Source organism: Callorhinus ursinus, unplaced genomic scaffold (genome assembly GCF_003265705.2).
Source record: "Callorhinus ursinus isolate GAN/ISIS: 27379988/994484 unplaced genomic scaffold, GSC_fseal_2.0 scaffold73, whole genome shotgun sequence".
NCBI classification, from domain to species: domain Eukaryota; kingdom Metazoa; phylum Chordata; class Mammalia; order Carnivora; family Otariidae; genus Callorhinus; species Callorhinus ursinus.
The window spans coordinates 2180203-2196822 of NW_027397135.1; the positions used below are offsets into that span (position 1 = coordinate 2180203).

The window sequence follows — 16620 nt, forward strand, 5'->3', positions numbered from 1 at the left end:
TCAGAGGTACAGATCTGTGATTCAACAGTCTTGCACAATTCACAGCGCTCACCATAGCACATACCCTCCCCAATGTCTATCACCCAGCCACCCCATCCCTCCCACCCCCCATCACTCCAGCAACATTCAGTTTGTTTCCTGAGATTAAGAATTCCTCATACCTAATGCTTTTTTTAAAAAAAATCTCTTTTCACCTAGATTATTACTTAGCTAGAAATAGCTTGCTATTTTAACAATTAGTAATTCTAAATTCTTCATATATTACAAATTATGACTGTTGAGTTGTCTTTGAGGATCCAAGATTTTATTTCTGTTTCACTGTCTTAACAAGAAGAAATATAAAATGGTGAAGAAGAAATATAAAATGGTGAATCTCGGGGTGCCTGGGTGGCTCAGTCATTGGGTGTCTGCCTTCGGCTCAGGTCATGATCCCAGTGTCCTGGGATTGAGCCCCACATCAGGTTGCCTGCTCTGTGGGAAGCCTGCTTCTCCCTCTCCCACTCCCCCTGCTTGTATTCCCTCTGTCAAATAAATAAATAAACTCTTAAAAAAACAAACAAACGGTGAATCTCATTAATGAATTAGGTCCCCTTTCCTTGAGACATAATAGAGAAAATAAAGGCAATCAAATAAGCTTTTATGTCTGTGAAGTCTAATTATAAATTATAGAAAAAACAAAACAGAGGTAAAGGACTTGGCTGGATTTGAGTGTTGCTGGCTAAACTGATATATCAGTCTTCAGATGCCTAGATTTGTTCTGATTAGTAAGTCATAGTGCAAATAAGTAGCTAAAGTTGTGTTTAGGCCAATGGTTGTGGTTGTTAATTGTGGTGTACTTTAAATATAATGGAGGTAGAAGATATAGCTTTCTTTTTTTTAAATTAAAGATTTTTATCTGTTTGAGAGAAGAAGATCACAGAGGGAGAATGAGAAGGAGAAGCAGACTCCTTCCTGAGCAGAGAGCCCAATGCGGGGCTCGATCCCAGGATCCTGAGATCATGACCTGAGCCAAAATCAAGAGTAGGCCGCTTAACCAACTGAGCCACCCATGCACTCCAAACATATAGCTTTCTTTTAAAACAACTACATTTGTTTATTTTTTGTTTGGAGGAATAATTTAGTGTATCAATCTACCTTAAACTGATGTACTATGCCCAAGACCTAAAAAATACTTTGCACAATGACATTATGCTCAAAATTGCAATTATATTGTTATATTTATAAGGTGCTCAATACAACAACAATTGAAGCTCAGCTAAAACCACTTCCCACACAATCTGTCTTCTCCACGAGACTCCCTGTCAAAAAGCACACAGACACAGAAATAGGAGGGATTGTATGTCTAATGGTGGACCTTCAAACAATGGGAGCTGGGTGGCTATTCTTACCACTCCTGGACAAGTCAAGTTGTTTGAGTTAGGCAACATTCTTAAAACTAGGAGCAAAGAAAGCCTAAGAAACATATTTTTGTCATTATTGGTTGCTTCAAAAGAGGGCCATATGAGAAAAAACTGTTGTGTAAAAATGCATCTTTTTTGGGTCTGTTCCTAGGTTTGAAAAAGAAATGACCAGCACGTGGTTATACCTCTTTGAAGGCAGCGGGGTTGCGTATGGCCCAATCAACGACATGAAGAACGTATTTGCAGAACCCCAGGTTTGGTTTTTGAAGTTTTTAGTACATGGCAGTTAAAAATCGCAAGAAATTGCCTCTCTTTATCCAGATTGATTCACGTAAATACATGCGAGCCATTGGTCTTGAGCTTAAGTCACGTAACGTGATTTTTGACGGTTGAGTTAGACTGTGGGTCTGAAGTAAAAAGAATCAATTTAGAACTGGCTGTCTACAATCATACTTTTACGTCCATCAGATCTAACATATTTCTGCAGCAGTCTCTACATAAAGTTTGCAAGGTCAGGACATTTGTTTCTCCTGAAAAATGGGAAATGTAGATAATTGAGAGGTTAGGCTCAGGCCCTCAGAGATCATTCTCTGTAGAAGGAAGTATGACAACTTTTATAGTTGCAGCCCACATCTCACCAGACAGCTATCTTAAAGTGTACAAAGCAAGTCATGGTTAATTTTGCAAATGAGAGGCTTTTATATGTTTTGATTAGTAAAGTGCATTATTTGTGAAGAATCAATTGTACTTGAATAGAGGTTTGTACTGAAAAATTCTTATAAGCTTCATTTTGGGCCCCAGGAATCAGGATCACCTGAAAAAATGAGTTTTTTTCTATAACGTTGTTCGAATTATTATTTTTAAAGGCTATCAAAATAATTTTTGATTTATTACTTTAATCAGTATCACTGCAAGCAATTTACTGCTTCTCAGATTCGCATATTAATCCCAAAGGTAGAGGAACGCCATTTTTCTATGAAACTTTCACTATGATTATTCACATATCTTATCAGCTTCCAACACTTCAAAATTATAGGTCTAAAAATATTCTTTATATTATAACTGGTTTTTCTTTGAAATGAATTATTGAAACTGAAATATGATTTTCTAGGGGAGGAGAACTTTGTTGAAAACTGACCTAACTCTAACTTTGGTACCTATCTTTTACATGAGTATCTGCTTCAAGGAGAATTGACATGTATTTAATTCAGTGTTCATGATATTTACTGGAGAAAAAAAGTGAGTGGATTCAGGAATTCTGCTGTGTGTTATCTTCCTGCCAACATCGTGAATATGCCAAGGCTTTGCCCATAATAAAACAATGGCCGATAAGTATTTGAGATTAAGGGCCCCGCTGGATATGTACTGGGTTTATATGACAGGGTCCTCGCTGCATCAGTGGTTTAATGTCTGGTGATTAATAGCTCCATACCATGAGGCAGCAGTGAGCACACTCTGAAATGTACTAGACTCGGAGGACCAGTGTTCTCACTCATAACTTTGAATGAATGAGAATGGGTGAGTTTTACTCACCATTCCCCAGAGAATGGGGAATGGGTGGGTTTTACTATCATTTTCCTTCTTAAAAATGGTACCAAGCTGTGTAGGACTTGGCATTTAACTCGATTTGAGGGCACGTTTCTCTAGAGATCATTTCTAAGAGTTTTATCATCAACATTTCTGTTGCTTCACCTGTGTATTTTCAGGCACAAAGAATGTTATTTTAAAAATCACTGGGTATCTTCTTCCTTTTTTTTTTATTATGTTATGTTAAACACCATACATTACATCATTAGTTTTTTTAATATAAATGGCTTACATTTACTTTATTTTTTTAAAAGATTTTTTATTTATTTATTTGAGAGAGAGAATGAGATAGAGAGAGAGCATGAGAGGGGAGAGGGTCAGAGGGAGAAGCAGACTCCCCGCTGAGCAGGGAGCCCGATGCGGGACTCGATCCCGGGACTCCAGGATCATGACCTGAGCCGAAAGCAGTTGCTTAACCAGCTGAGCCACCCAGGTGCCCACATCATTAGTTTTTGATGTAGTGTTCCATGATTCATTGTTTGTGCATAATACCCAGTGCTCCACGCAGAACGTGCCCTCTTTAATACCCATCACCAGGCTAACCCGAGACGAATCACTGGGTATCTTCTAACATTACCTGTTTTCTAGGTTTTGATGAACAAGGAACCAAGGTTCCACCCTTCAAATTGTTCAGCTTATGGGCTGCTTCAGATTGAAAGTAGGATAGTTAGGTTTTTCATTCCCAGTTTTCCCTTGTAGTTCGGTTTAATTACTTTAATTGTTCTATCTCAACTCTTTTGGACCCACATGAAGTTTCTAATATTGGTCTACGGCATATTTTTAGCTTTTGCTACTACCCCAGGAGTCTCTGAAAATTGCCTTCTTATCCCCAAAAAGTAGCTCCTGTTACTATTCTAACATCAAAAAATCTTAATCATCCAGTGATAATTACTGACAATTTTACCCTAGTTGCAAGAGTGGAGTTGGTCTTTTTTATATATAATTTTGTTCTTTACAGTTTAAAGGCCAAATGTGCACATAAAATTTATCTGGAGTTTTAGAAAGACTAAGAGAGCAATGCAATACTGTTACATTTTAAAAATTAGCACGGACGACTCTGGCCATTGTATGTAGGACTGTTTGGCCCGAGAGGTAAGGACACTTGGCTCTTTTAAAAAGAATTCCATTATCATTTTGAATTTTGGAAGGAATGTAAAATGTGAAAAAATCAGGGAGTTATGTCTTAGGACTACTTTCAAAAGTTCATTTGACAAACCTTTATTGTACTATGTACCAACTGCTAGGGATTTAGCATGAATTTAGTAATTCTCTTCCTTTCTGAAAAAATAAATCTAAAATGGGTAGCAGATACACAGTAAATGTTGTTGTATGAATCCGTGAATGAATGAGTTGGTTAAACTCTGGCAAGTATAGGTTTTCCAAATGATCAAGGGGCTATTGTGCATCCCCTGGATGGGGCTGACAGCCTCTATCTGTAGCCTTTCTTTGGAAAGCACTGCCTAATGGTTAAGACCACGGAGTCAAAATTGTTGGGCAGTTTTATAAACTTACTGGGCTTCAGTTTTCTCAACTGTAAAGGGGTGTAATAGGATCTTTTCTCTATATTGTCGTGTTACATGAGATAATGTTTATCAAGGGCAGTAGGGATTGCCAGAGGTAAAGGCTCAAGACACAGGAGTGACTCTGGTTACAGTGGTACTCTTTAAGGTAATATTTTTGTTAAAAAACACCTTCGGTGGAGACCTTTGCTCAAGGTTATATTTGTTTGGTGGATGCAAAGACCTTTGTTTGGTGGATACAAACAAAATCAGTGTGGCTGTGGGGTTGGGGATCCCTAGCTTAAAAATCGAGCTGTAATATTCTTTTTAAGAAAAGGCATCCGCGAACTCTGTGCCAAGAACTTCTCAACCCTTCATCATTTCTGATGGCTGAAACTCCTCTTATTTTTTATTTTCTGTAAAAGTATCATTTCCGTTTAAGGTGTCCTCCCTTGTTTTTCCCCCGATGAGCTGTAGAGTTTCTTGGCCCAGGGGTGCATGGAACTGGCCACGTGTGCTCAGATGTGGGACCCGCCACTGGCGCCCGTGGCTGGCTCTCGTGCTCACTGTGCCAGCACAGCTGCTACTCCACGGAAAATTGATTTGGGTGAAGTACAAGGCCTGGAACATGGCGCCGGAAGTGAGGCTTTGATGAAGTGAAGAGGGGTGTGTCTAACCAAAAAGAAAAAAAGGAAAGTCAGAAGCATCAAAGTGCAGGAGAGGATTTTCTGGGGGCCCGCTTATCAAGTGGACCAGTCACCGTTCATCTATGGTTTGAGCTCGGTAGATGACAAAAATGTACTTGATGGTAGAAACTATTTCGAACCTAAATAATTTCATCATGGCCTCATGTTCTGAGGAAACCTGATTTTTTTTTTTTTTTGACTCAGCTGAAAGAGCAGATGATTTTTTGTTTCTTGGATAGATGCAACGTTGTCTACCTTTTATTTTAGCCTCTGATTATCTGCTGCAGACTCTGAAAGGTTGAAAGGGTCCTCCAAGCATCCACTGTTAAAGTCAGTCAAGAATACTGTGGGGGTTTTGGTCTGTATTTACTGATAGCTTAGAGGAATTTTGATCCAAAAACCTTTTAGTGGTAGTTTTATTGTTTTTTTTTCCTTCGGTGATAAATTATCTGTGGAGAACTCTGTGTATTCTATAGAAATGCAATATGGATTATCTGCATATCGATTTTAAGAGTCATTTTTTAAGTGCTTTCTTAAAATATCTTTTTTTAATCAGGCCAAGATTGTGTAGTACATTAAAGGAATTCTTAAAAAGCTTAAAAAACTTGCTAGATGACCTCAGTATGGTCCTATTTAACATACCCTGGGGAACATGTGCATGAAATACATTATGGTTTGAGGTTTTCCAACCCAAACAAACTTAAAAGAAAATGCAGCTTTTAATAAAAACTATTCAGATTCCTGCAAAAATAGGTATGGATCCCACCACCGAGAGCATTTAACAGCATCATTATCTACCATGAGAATCAAAAGAGACTGTGTTACCCTGATTTTTGCATTTTGCTTAAGACCGTGTATTTGGCGATTCTAAGTGTATTCTTCAACTGAACTGCGCAATTAAAGAATATATTGATATGAATGACGAATCTCTGATTAATGTTTTTTTTTTTTTCCTCTCCTTGATGCCATGACCCATGGGTGGGGAAGAGAGGGCAAAAGGGTGTCGCCAAACGTGTTATTTAACAGAGTCTTCACATTTCTACCACACAAGTTGAATCCATCAGGTGTAAGACATCACCCTGAAGCATCACTTCTGAGAACTATTGGGAGGGAAGTATCAGAACTGAAATATCACAGCTGGCCCTGATTTTAGCTGGTGCCAAACACCTGCAGCCTCTAAAAGGATACCAAAACAAAACCCCACCCCATGGCAGCAAGCCATCCCTTAACAACCCTTCCTTAACTTTGTATCACCATCAAAATTAATTTAACATTTTCTACAGAAACCTTCTTCTTCCTGTCCCAGAAGGCCATTACAACTCCTTTAGCAAATCTTTCGTATGGGATAAATATGTCATAGAAGCAAACAGAGTGAAGTATTGAAATATTTGATAGCTTAAAATTATCTGTTGTTTTCATATCATTATTTGTGGAAGCCTGTGAAGTTGGAGGTTTTATTAATCTCTAGGCTAGCTCATATTCTCCAAGCGATTTGGTTTTTTAGCACATTCTGGCAAACTATCTGAGCATCTGGGAAAAAAAGCTTTCAGTATTCATATAGTAAGTGTCAGAAGCACCCCAAAATACAAAGCTGTTTTTCAAGCCCTTTCTACACTCATGCATGCACGCGCTCCTGCACGCGCGTGCACATTCACAGACATACCCGCGTTTTTGATGCATTTTAAAGATTGCCTTCTCCGTAACGTTAGCTAATATTTGTTGAAATGCGGTTGTATAGTCCTGGTGGGCTTACACACCTCAAGCACAATTCTATCCTTGTCTCTAACACTGCTGGGAAACACACACATACAGGGCTCCCTGCAACTGGAAAACAGTTGATGAAAATCTAGATAAAACAATATGTCTGGAAATAATTCCTGGTAGACAAAGGAGATAAAAAAATAAATTTTGCGTGTATTTCTGAACATACATGACACACTTTAGGTGGTGAACAAATTCAGATATATTATGTGTGTGTTTGTCTTATGATACCTGGGAATATACTTTAAATTTTTGAAGAAATAGTGTGCTTTAGGCTTAAGTGATTAAATGAAATAAAAATGGAGAGTTAAAGCCTTCAACTTTATATTAAAATATAAAGTATTAGGCAGTAATGTCTAATTTTATTTTGTTGAGAAGAATCCTAATGCAAGAAACCTCATCTCTTATTATGTAAGAGGAAACCCACTGAAATGTCAAATAAAAATTAAGGACATAGTATAACATTACTGGCATTTTATGTTCATTTTTTAAATATAGCTAAGAAATTTGGAGGCACCAATTTCTTTGAATTATAACACAAATATACTTAGATATCCAACTGGAATGCCTTGGACATTACTTGATTGATGTTGATGGAAATAAGATTGTAGAATTTATGTTAAAGAAAAAAAGCCTTCCTTTGATCTTTTTATGAAAATGTGAGAGGCATGGTTCAGGGCAAAGGGAAATGTAATCCGCTTACTCACTCAGACATTCATTCATTCATTTAGCAAATAGTAACTGATGGCTGTCGCGTGCTTGCCCTCTCTTTCTCCCTCCTTCTCTCTCTCTCTCTCTCTCTCCATACACACACACACACACACACACACACACACACACACACATATAATGTATGTACTATACAAGACTATATTATGTATGCTATATTATACATAGAGTCATGTATTAGGTATTTGGCAAGGGGAGGGTATGATGGAAAGCAGTGAATCAACAAAGATAAAGCTATTAAACATTCAAGGAGGTCCCACAGTCCAGTTTAAGGTAAAGTGTGTCCAGTGTCACAGAAGAGTTACACATAAATGTTCTGGGCATTTTAGCAGTGAGAAGTAATAGGCATAAAGAATCCTATTTAATGAATTAACAAAAGTTTAAAATCTGACAAGGAGTTGCAAAATGTCTTAATCACTTAAGCACTATTGTAATACCACTGACTATATTCCCTATGTTGCACCTTTTATTCCCATGACTTATTCATTCCATAACTGGAAGCCTGTATCTCCCAACTTACCAAAGAACTCTTCATCCTTTTAAATACCTTTTGCAATCAGTTTGTCATATTACTAATAAATTCCTTTTCAATGATTAAGAGGAATTTAATGGAGGGTTTCCACTTTTACTGTTCAGTGATTCTGAAATTATTTGTGACCTGAGAATATCTGAAAGTTTCCTTTTTTTTTTGTAAAGCTATTCTCTCCATATGTGTTTCTGTCTCTCTTACAGCCAGTATTAAAGGTTATGATTTCACAGATTTATTCAAATGAAAACATTTTTCATTATCATTTTATTGTAGTTATTATATTAAAAAGCATTTTAGTTTTATTATTGGTGGTACTGAACATGAGCAACGATTGACAGGAACTGAGAACCATTGATATTTGAAGAACTTATCTAACATGATTGATTAATGATGAAAGAGGAAGAGATACAAAATGGTGTATTCAAAACTTACAGGACCTTGAAATGGAGTTCTACATTCTGTAAGAACTCAGCAGTTAAGATGGAGCCTGAATTTGCAATTTGTCTCTTTTACTTTGATTACCTGTGCTTTAGGTGTTATACTCAAGAAACCATTGCTTATCTAAGGACATGAATATTTACAGTTAAATTTTCTAAGAGTTCTATAATTTTTACATCTTACATTCAGGTCTATGATCTGTTTTGCGTGCGTGCGTGTGTGTGTGTGTGTGTGTATGCATGCTATGCTGTAAGGTGTGGAGTCTAACTTCACTATTTTGCACATGGATATATCCAGTTGTTTTCGCATCATTTGTTAAAAAGACCAATATTTTCCCATTGAATTTTCTTGGCACTGTTGTTCAAAATCAATTAGCCATTAATGTAAGGGTTAATTTCAGAACTTTGATTATTTAAAAGTGTTTTTATTTATTTCCACATTTGTGTGCATTTCTCAAACTTTCTAATGTTGATTTCTGATTTCATTCATTGTGTTTGAAAAACATACTTTGAATGATTTCAGCTCCTTCAGATTTATTGAGGCTTATGTTATGTCCCAGCATAGGATCCATTCTGCAGAATGTTCGCAGTGTTCTTAAGAATGTGTATTCTGTTGGAATGCTATAGATGTCTGTCAGGTCTTGTTTGTTTTTACCATTGTTTAATTCTTAAATTTAATTCTTAAATTTAATTTAATTTAAATTTAATTCTTAAATTTCCTTGTTCATCTTCTGCCTGGTCACTATATACATTATTGAAAGTTGGGTGTTGAAATCTCCAACCATTATTCGTGAATTGTCTGTCTCTCCTTTCAGTCAGTTTTGCCTCATATATTTTGGGCTCTGTTGTTACATGCATATGCTTACCATTGTAATATCATCTTAAAGAATTATCCCTTTATTATGATGATAAAGGGATAAATTTCTATTTCTAGTAAGATTTTTAAAAATATTTATTTTCTGATATTAGTATAGCCACTGCATTCTCTTTTATGATTGTTGTTTTCATTGTACATCTTTTTCATCCTTTTATTTTCAACCTATTTGCATGTTTGAATATAAAGTATCTCTTATGTGGACAGTATATAGTTGGATCCTATTTTTTTAATCCAATCTGAAAATGTATGCCTTTTGATTGAATTGTTTAAGCCATTTATACTTAGTTACTATTGATGTGGTTGGATTTACACCTGACATTTTGCTTTTTGTTTTCTATGTGCCTCATTCTTTTTTATTCCTCTGTTCCTTTCATTGTCTTCTTTTTATTAAGTAGATATTTTCTAGTATAATATTTTAATTCCTTTCATAACTTTAAATGACATTTTGAGCTTTTTTAAATTGGTTTCTTTAGGGCCTATAATATATATCTTATCAGAATTGACTTCAGCTTCTTTTTAATTGAGTAAAGCTGACACACAATGTTACATTAGTTTCAGGTGTATGACATAGTGATTCAGCGACTTTTTAGGTTATGTTGTGTTACAAGTACAGCCACCATCTGTCACATATAGCACTATTACAGTACCACTGACTATATTCCCTAAGCTGCACCTTTTATTCCCATGACTTATTCATTCCATAACTGGAAGCCTGTATTTGCCACTACCTTTCACCCATAATTCCATTACTGGGTACTTACCCAAAGAAAGTGAAAACATTAATTCAAAAAAATATATTCACCCCTATGTTTACTTCAGCATTATTTATAATAACTAAGATATGGGAAGTAACCCCAGTGTCCATCAATAGATGAATGAATAAAGACAGTGACACACACACACACACACACACAGTGGAATATTACCCAGCCATAAAAAATATGAGATCTTGCCATTTGTGTCAACATGGATTGACTTAGAGGGTCCTAGAGAAAGACTTGTGATTCCACCTTTATGTGAAATCAAAAAAAAAAAAAGAAAGAAAGAAACAAAACAAATGAATAAACGAACAAATGAAAAGCAAAATCAGACCTGTAAATACAGAATAATCTGACGGTTGCCAGAGGCAAGAGGGGTGGGAAGATGGGCAAAAAAGAATTGACTTCATTTTTATACTGATTTAGTTACAGTGAAATCTAGAAACTTTACTCCTTCATCTCTCTCTCTCTCTATCATCTATCATCTATCTATCTATGTATCATCTATCTAACATCTATATATATATTAGAAACTGAGCAATACACTGTTATAATTATTACTCTATATAATATGTTATATTGAATCTTTCAAGACAGCTGATAAAAGAAATGAGAGCAAATACATATTTATAGATTTTTTATGTTAATCTTTTTATTTTATTTTATTTTCCTAATTTCTTCCTATGGATTTGAGTTAAAGATTTGAGTTGGATGTGATGTTCTTTCCTTAATCCAGTACACCTTTTTGCTCTTATTCACTCCCCATGTGCTATTATTGTTAAATACATTACATTTATATATTATAGGTCCAACAGTACACTATATACATATTGTATATTGCAATAGTTTTTTAAATCAGCCAAGAGAAGAAAAGAAAAATATGTAATTATATTTTTTATAATTGCCTATGTGATTATTTTACTGGTATTATTTTTGTGTATCTGTGTGTGGATTCACAGTGCTCTGTGGTATCATTTACTTTCAGTCTGAAGAACTTTCTTTGATATTTATTAAACTATAAGTCTGCTACCAACAGATTCAGTTTTGGTATAACTGGGATTATCTTTACTTTGCTTTCATTTGTGAAAGATAGTTTTGCTGGATATCATATTCTTGTTTGACAGTTTTTTACTTCTAATGCTTTTAATATGTTGCCTGCTGACTTCCACGATGTCTGATGAGATGTTACAGGTTAATCTTATTCAGCTCCCTGATATGTTATCCGTCATTTTGCTTTTGCTCCTTTCAGGGTTTCCTCTTTGTCTTTGAACATTTTGAATATTATGTGTCTGGGTGTGTGTGACTCTCTTTGCATTTATCATACTTAGAGTTCACTGAACTTCTTGGATGTATAGACTAATGTTTTTCATGAAAACTTTCATGAAAGTTTTAAGCCATTATTTCTTCGATACTGTTCATCTCTTTCTCAAATCTCCTTCTGGTTCTGCTACTTATGTGTATGTTTGGGCTCTTAATGGTGTTTCACACTTCTCTAAGGCTCTGTTCTTCATTTTTGCCCTCTCTTCTTCAGATTGCATACACTGTATTCATCTATCTCTAAATTTGCTGATTCTTTCGTCTGACAATTCAAATACATGGTTGAGCCCCTCCTGTGAATTTTTCATCTCAGTTATTGTACTTCTTGACTGCAGAATTTCCATTTGGTTCCTTTTAATAATTGGAATATTTCTATCTCTCTATTGATATGATATCTTTGATGAGACATTGTCCTCATATCTTCCTTTAATTACTTAAGCATGGCTTCCTTTTGTTCTTAGAACATATTTATAATAGCTGCTTTGAAGTTTTTTCCTGCTTAAGTCCACCATCTGGGCCTCTTCAAAGGTGGTTTCTATTGCCAGTGTTTTCTTTCTGTGTATTGGTCAGACTCTACTGTTTCTTTGCATGTCTCATAATTTGTTGATATCTGGACATATTAGATCCCCTTCGACCCCAGGAGCTGTTTTGTTTCTTAACAGGTCAAACAGCAGTGACTTGGCTGCACCAATTCTGTGAAGTCCATTTTCCCTGCAATGCATAACCCCCGAGGTCCCAGCTCAGATGGTTTCCACTTGCTTTTATCTTTTACCTGCAGGTCTCTCCTGAGTTGCATAGGCCACTTTTTGGGCAAAGGCCTTTCTTAGCCAGTTAGATTCTTATCCTTTGTAGCTGGTTGTGTGTGTGACTTGGAAGCTGCTATCACAGCAAAGGGAATTTACTTTTTTTTTTTCCCTCCTTTCAGCCAGGGACTAATAATTCGGGGATTCCCTCAGTGATCTGCTTCTGAGAGAGCACAACCTTGGGCACTCACACAGTTGCCCAGACTTGCAAAGATAAGTGTGATTTGGTGTTTAAGCATAGCTTCCTAGGCATCACCGTGGGTCAGAGTAGCTTACTTAAGTCAGTGTTTGGTAGGAGATTGTTTGAGCCCATGCCAGTGAGGCTTTTGACTTGTTGCTGGGACAGGATGCAGCGTGATGAATGCTTTCACATCTGTCTCCACGTCTTGCTCTGATTGCTCTGATTGCTCCTAGTGGGCACAGCCTGGCATGCATGACCTCTTCCTTAACATGTAGAGTTGATTGTGAGACCAGGAGGGCTTTTCTCAAAGGTCTCTTCCCTGGTTCTCTCTTTTAAATTTTTGGTGATTATCTGCTGTTTTGCTTGTGTTCTGGAGCTACCAGCTTTCTTTTAATTGCTCTCCAAAAAGATCCCTGTTGTTTTCAACAACCCCCTTAGGTCATTGAGGATGAAACGGCCTGGTCATTCCAACCTCTCTTAAAAAAAAAAAACAAAAACCTCAGTCCCCTCAGGGAGAGCTGGGGAGCTCTTTATTTTTATGACCTACTACGTACGTCCTCCTGCCTATGCCTGCTTGGAATAAAGCTTCTGCAGTACAGGCTAAGGGAAGTCAGAGAGACAGTTGCCTGTCCCTAATGGGATACAACTCTAGTCCCAGAGTGAGAACTGGGCAGAGAGGAAGCTCCCATTATCTTGGCCTCACCTGCTTGGAGTAGAGTGCTGGGTTAAAGCTTTCATCACGTGGAATTCTGGAGCTTGGTGGTGGTGGTGGAAAGGGGATGTCAGTGGAGTGAGCCATGCCTCAAATGCCAGATTCTCACTTCTTTCTTTTTTTATTGTTATGTTAATCACCATATATTACATCATTAGTTTTTGATATAGTGTTCCATGATTCATTATTTGTGCATAACACCCAGTGCTCCATGCAGAATGTGCCCTCTTTAATACCCATCACCAGGCTAACCCATCCCCCTACTCTCTTCCCCTCTAGAACCCTCAGTTTGTTTTCAGAGTCCATCGTCTCTCATGGTTCGTCTCCCCCTCCAACTTACTCCCCTTCATTCTTCCCCTCCTGCTATCTTCTTCTTTTTCTTTTTTCTTAACATATGTTGCATTATTTGTTTCAGAAGTACAGATCTGTGATTCAACAGTCTTGCACAATTCATAGCGCTCACCATAGCACATACCCTCCCCAATGTCTATCACCCAGCCAACCCATCCCTCCCACCCCCCGCCACTCCAGCAACACTCTGTTTCCTGAGATTAAGAATTCCTCATATCAGTGAGGTCATATATTACATGTCTTTCTCTGATTGACTTATTTCACTCAGCATAACACCCTCCACTTCCATCCATGTCATTGCAAATGACAAGATCTCATTCCTTTTGATGGCTGCATAATATTCCATTATGTATATACACCACGTCTTCTTTATCCATTCATCTGTCGATGGACATCCTGGCTCTTTCCACAGTTTGGCTATTGTGGACATTGCTGCTATGAACATTGGGGTGCACGTACCCCTTCGGATCCCTACATTTGTATCTTTGGGGTAAATACCCAGTAGTGCAATTGCTGGATCGTATGGTAGTTCTATTTTCAACTGTTTGAGGAACCTCCATACTGTTTTCCAGAAGGGTTGCACCAGCTTGCATTCCCACCAACAGTGTAGGAGGGTTCCCCTTTCTCCACATCCCCGCCAACATCTGTCGTTTCCTGACTTGTTAATTTTAGCTATTCTGACGTGTGTGAGGTGGTATATCATTGAGGTTTTGATTTGGATTTCCCTGATGCCGAGCGAGGTTGAGCACTTTTTCATGTGTCTGTTGGCCATTTGGATGTCTTCTTTGGAAAAATGTCTGTTCATGTCTTCTGCCCATTTCTTGATTGCATTATTTGTTCTTTGGGTGTTGAGTTTGATAAGTTCTTTATAGATTTTGGATACTAGCCCTTTATCTGATATGTCATTTGCAAATATTTTCTCCCATTCTGTCGGTTGTCTTTTGGTTTTGTGGACTGTTTCTTTTGCTGTGCAAAAGCTTTTTATCTTGATGAAATCCCAAGAGTTAATTTTTGCCCTGGCTTCCCTTGCCTTTGGCGATGTTTCTAGGAAGAAGTTGCTGCGGCTGAGGTCGAAGAGGTTGCTGCCTGTGTTCTCCCTTAGGATTTTGATGGACTCCTGTCTCACGTTGAGGTCTTTCAACCATTTGGAGTCTATTTTTGTGTGTGGTGTAAGGAAATGGTCCAGTTTCATTCTTCTGCATGTGGCTGTCCAATTGTCCCAACACCATTTGTTGAAGAGACTGTCTTTTTGCCATTGGACATTCTTTCCTGCTTTGTCAAAGATAAGTTGACCATAGAGTTGAGGGTCCATTTCTGGCCTCTCTATCTGTTCCATTGATCTATGTGTTGTTTTTGTGCCAGTACCATACTGCCTTGATGATGACAGGTTTGTAATAGAGCTGGAAGCCTGGAATTGTGATGCCGCCAGCTTTGCTTTTCTTTTTCAACATTCCTCTGGCTATTCGGGGTCTCTTCTGGTTCCATACAAATTTTAGGATTATTTGTTCCATTTCTTTGAAAAAAGTGGATGGTATTTTGATGGGGATTGCGTTGAATGTGTAGATTGCTCTAGGTAGCATTGACATCTTCACAGTGTTGGTCTCCCAATCCATGAGCATGGAATGTTTCTCCATTTCTTTGTGTCTTCTTCAATTTCTTTCATCAGTATTTTATAGTTTCCTGAGATCCTTTGCCTCTTTGGTTACATTTATTCCTAGGTCTCTTATGGTTTTGAGTGCAATTGTAAATGGGATTGACTCCTTGATTTGTCTCTCTTCTGTCTTGTTGTTGGTGTATAGGAATGCCACTGATTTCTGTGCATTGATTTTATAGCCTGCTACTTTACTGAATTCCTGTATGAGTTCTAGCAGTTTTGGGGTGGAGTCTTTTGGGTTTTCCACATACAGTATCATATCATCTGCAAAGAGTGAGAGTTTGACTTCCTCTTTGCCGATTTGGATGCCTTTGATTTCTTTTTGTTGTCTGATTGCTGTGGCTAGGACTTCTAATACTATGTTGAATAGCAGTGGTGAGAGTGGACATCCCTGCGCGTTCCTGACCTTAGGGGAAAAGCTCTCAGCCTTTCCCCATTGAGAATGATATTCGCTGTAGGTTTTTCATAGATGGCTTTTATGATATTGAGGTATGTACCCTCTATCCCTATACTCTGAAGAGTTTTGATCAAGAAAGGATGCTGTACTTTGTCAAATGCTTTTTCTGCATCTATTGAGAGGATCATATGATTCTTGTTCTTTCTTTTGTTAATGTATTGTATCATGTTGATTGATTTGCGGATGTTGAACCATCCTTGCAGCCCAGGGATAAATCCCACTTGGTCTTGGTGAATAATCCTTTTAATGTACTGTTGGATCCTATTGGCTAGTATTTTAGTGAGAATTTTTGCATCCATGTTCATCAAGGATATTGGTCTGTAATTCTCCTTTTTGATGGGGTCTTTGTCTGGTTTGGGGATCAAGGTAATGCTGGCCTCATAAAATGAGTTTGGAAGTTTTCCTTCCATTTCTATTTTTTGGAACAGTTTCAGGAGAATAGGTATTAATTCTTCTTTAAATGTCTGATAGAATTCCCCTGGGAAGCCATCTGGCCCTGGGCTTTTGTTTCTTGGGAGATTTTTGATGACTGCTTCAATTTCCTTAGTGGTTATAGGTCTGTTCAGGTTTTCAATTTCTTCCTGGTTCAATTTTGGTAGTTGATATATCTCTAGGAATTTCTTCCAGGTTATCTAATTTGCTGGCATAGAGTTGCTCATAATATGTTCTTATAATTGTTTGTATTTCTTTGGTGTTGGTTGTGATCTCTCCTCTTTCATTCATGATTTTGTTGATTTGGGTCATTTCTCTTTTCTTTTGGATAAGTCTGGCCAGGGGTTTATCAATCTTGTTAATTCTTTCAAAGAACCAGCTCCTAGTTTCATTGATATGTTTTACTGTTCTTTTGGTTTCTAGTTCATTGATTTCTGCTCTGATCTTTAT

At 37.4% G+C, this 16620-nt stretch overlaps 1 protein-coding gene across 3 annotated transcripts in view; it reads left to right on the top strand.

Annotated features, from left to right (window-relative positions):
* The window catches only part of SUGCT (succinyl-CoA:glutarate-CoA transferase), an 814926-nt gene that overhangs the window by 416206 nt on the left and 382100 nt on the right, over window positions 1-16620 (top strand). For all 3 annotated transcript variants that reach the window (XM_025853115.2, XM_073886887.1, XM_073886888.1), the window contains exon 12: window positions 1552-1654. In XM_025853115.2, coding sequence (XP_025708900.1) covers window positions 1552-1654 — 103 coding nt within the window. The remainder of the gene's footprint in view (window positions 1-1551; window positions 1655-16620) is intronic.